The sequence below is a fragment of the Monopterus albus genome, unplaced genomic scaffold, assembly GCF_001952655.1.
Source record: "Monopterus albus unplaced genomic scaffold, M_albus_1.0 scaffold6.1, whole genome shotgun sequence".
NCBI lineage: Eukaryota > Metazoa > Chordata > Actinopteri > Synbranchiformes > Synbranchidae > Monopterus > Monopterus albus.
In genome coordinates this window covers 1,961,421-1,962,433 of record NW_018127886.1, presented here as the reverse complement: position 1 = coordinate 1,962,433, position 1,013 = coordinate 1,961,421, and the positions used below count along the sequence as shown (strand labels likewise).

General features: G+C 42.6%; 1 protein-coding gene across 2 annotated transcripts in view; it reads left to right on the top strand.

Annotated features, from left to right (window-relative positions):
- The window catches only part of rarga (retinoic acid receptor gamma a), a 39,930-nt gene that overhangs the window by 11,913 nt on the left and 27,004 nt on the right, over positions 1-1,013 (top strand). For both annotated transcript variants that reach the window (XM_020617868.1, XM_020617874.1), the window contains one exon: positions 372-708. In XM_020617868.1, the coding sequence (XP_020473524.1) occupies positions 696-708 (13 nt within the window). In that variant the 5' untranslated portion in view covers positions 372-695. The remainder of the gene's footprint in view (positions 1-371; positions 709-1,013) is intronic.

Below are 1,013 nucleotides of genomic sequence, written 5' to 3'. Positions count from 1 at the left end.
CTCTTCCCTGTTATAACTTTTTCCAAACTTCTTTCTTATTTTCTTTTCCCCTCACCCAGTCCCAGTTTTTCTAGCTTTTCCGCTCACAGCTCACTCATTCTTTTTCTATCACGTCTTTATCTGTTTTGGTTCTCATTGTCCCGTCCATCTTTACTCCTCCTTCCATCCCATTCTCTCATACCTGTTGGTATGAAGTTTGCACATGCAGTACTGTACATCCAAACAGTGTTGATGTGAGGTGAATTGTGTTTGTGGCGTACATCTCAGCACAAACCATAAATTTTATCATCATGGTCATGTCTGTCAGAAACACTTAATTTCACAAATCTATTAGCAGGAACTGACAAATTTCTTTGCCTTCTCTTCCTCAGAAACAGTCCTCTGAAGTGGAGTCAGACATTCCCTCCATAAACCAGAGTCCCTAACGTCACTCATCCATTCCTCCGGAGTCTTCGTAGGGATACCGATTTTGACATCGCCACGGATTTCCGGGTGCTGTGAAAGCCCAGTTGCCTTCTGTGGACTTCTGGGTGCTCTGTCGCCATGGCTACCAACAGGGAACAGCAGGTGGGTCATATGACTGGCTTCCCACCTGCTGTCTACCCCTTTGCCTTCAACTCTAAAGCCACTCTCCTTTTGACCTGCTAGCCAACAGCAGCCTTTTTGGGAGATTTGGTGCCGACCTACCCAAAGAGATGGCTGCTCTGTGTAAGTCACTCTGATTACTGTTTGATTTTTCCTCCCTTTCATGTATCAGTTACAATTTCAACTGCATAATACCTATACATTCATTTTAGTCAAGTCAGATTAAACAATTTGGACGTGCAATGGAAAGAGGAAAAAATTGCTGTTTAAATTGCACTTTATTATGTGTAATTTTGTGGAAATGGAAAGCTTTAGAGTGATATAGGACGAGCGGTAGAAGAAATCCCCCCAAAAAAGCATAAGGAAAAAGTCCACTTCCATCAGTACAATGATTACTCTGCTCCTGCAGTTTCCTTATAGATGCTTGT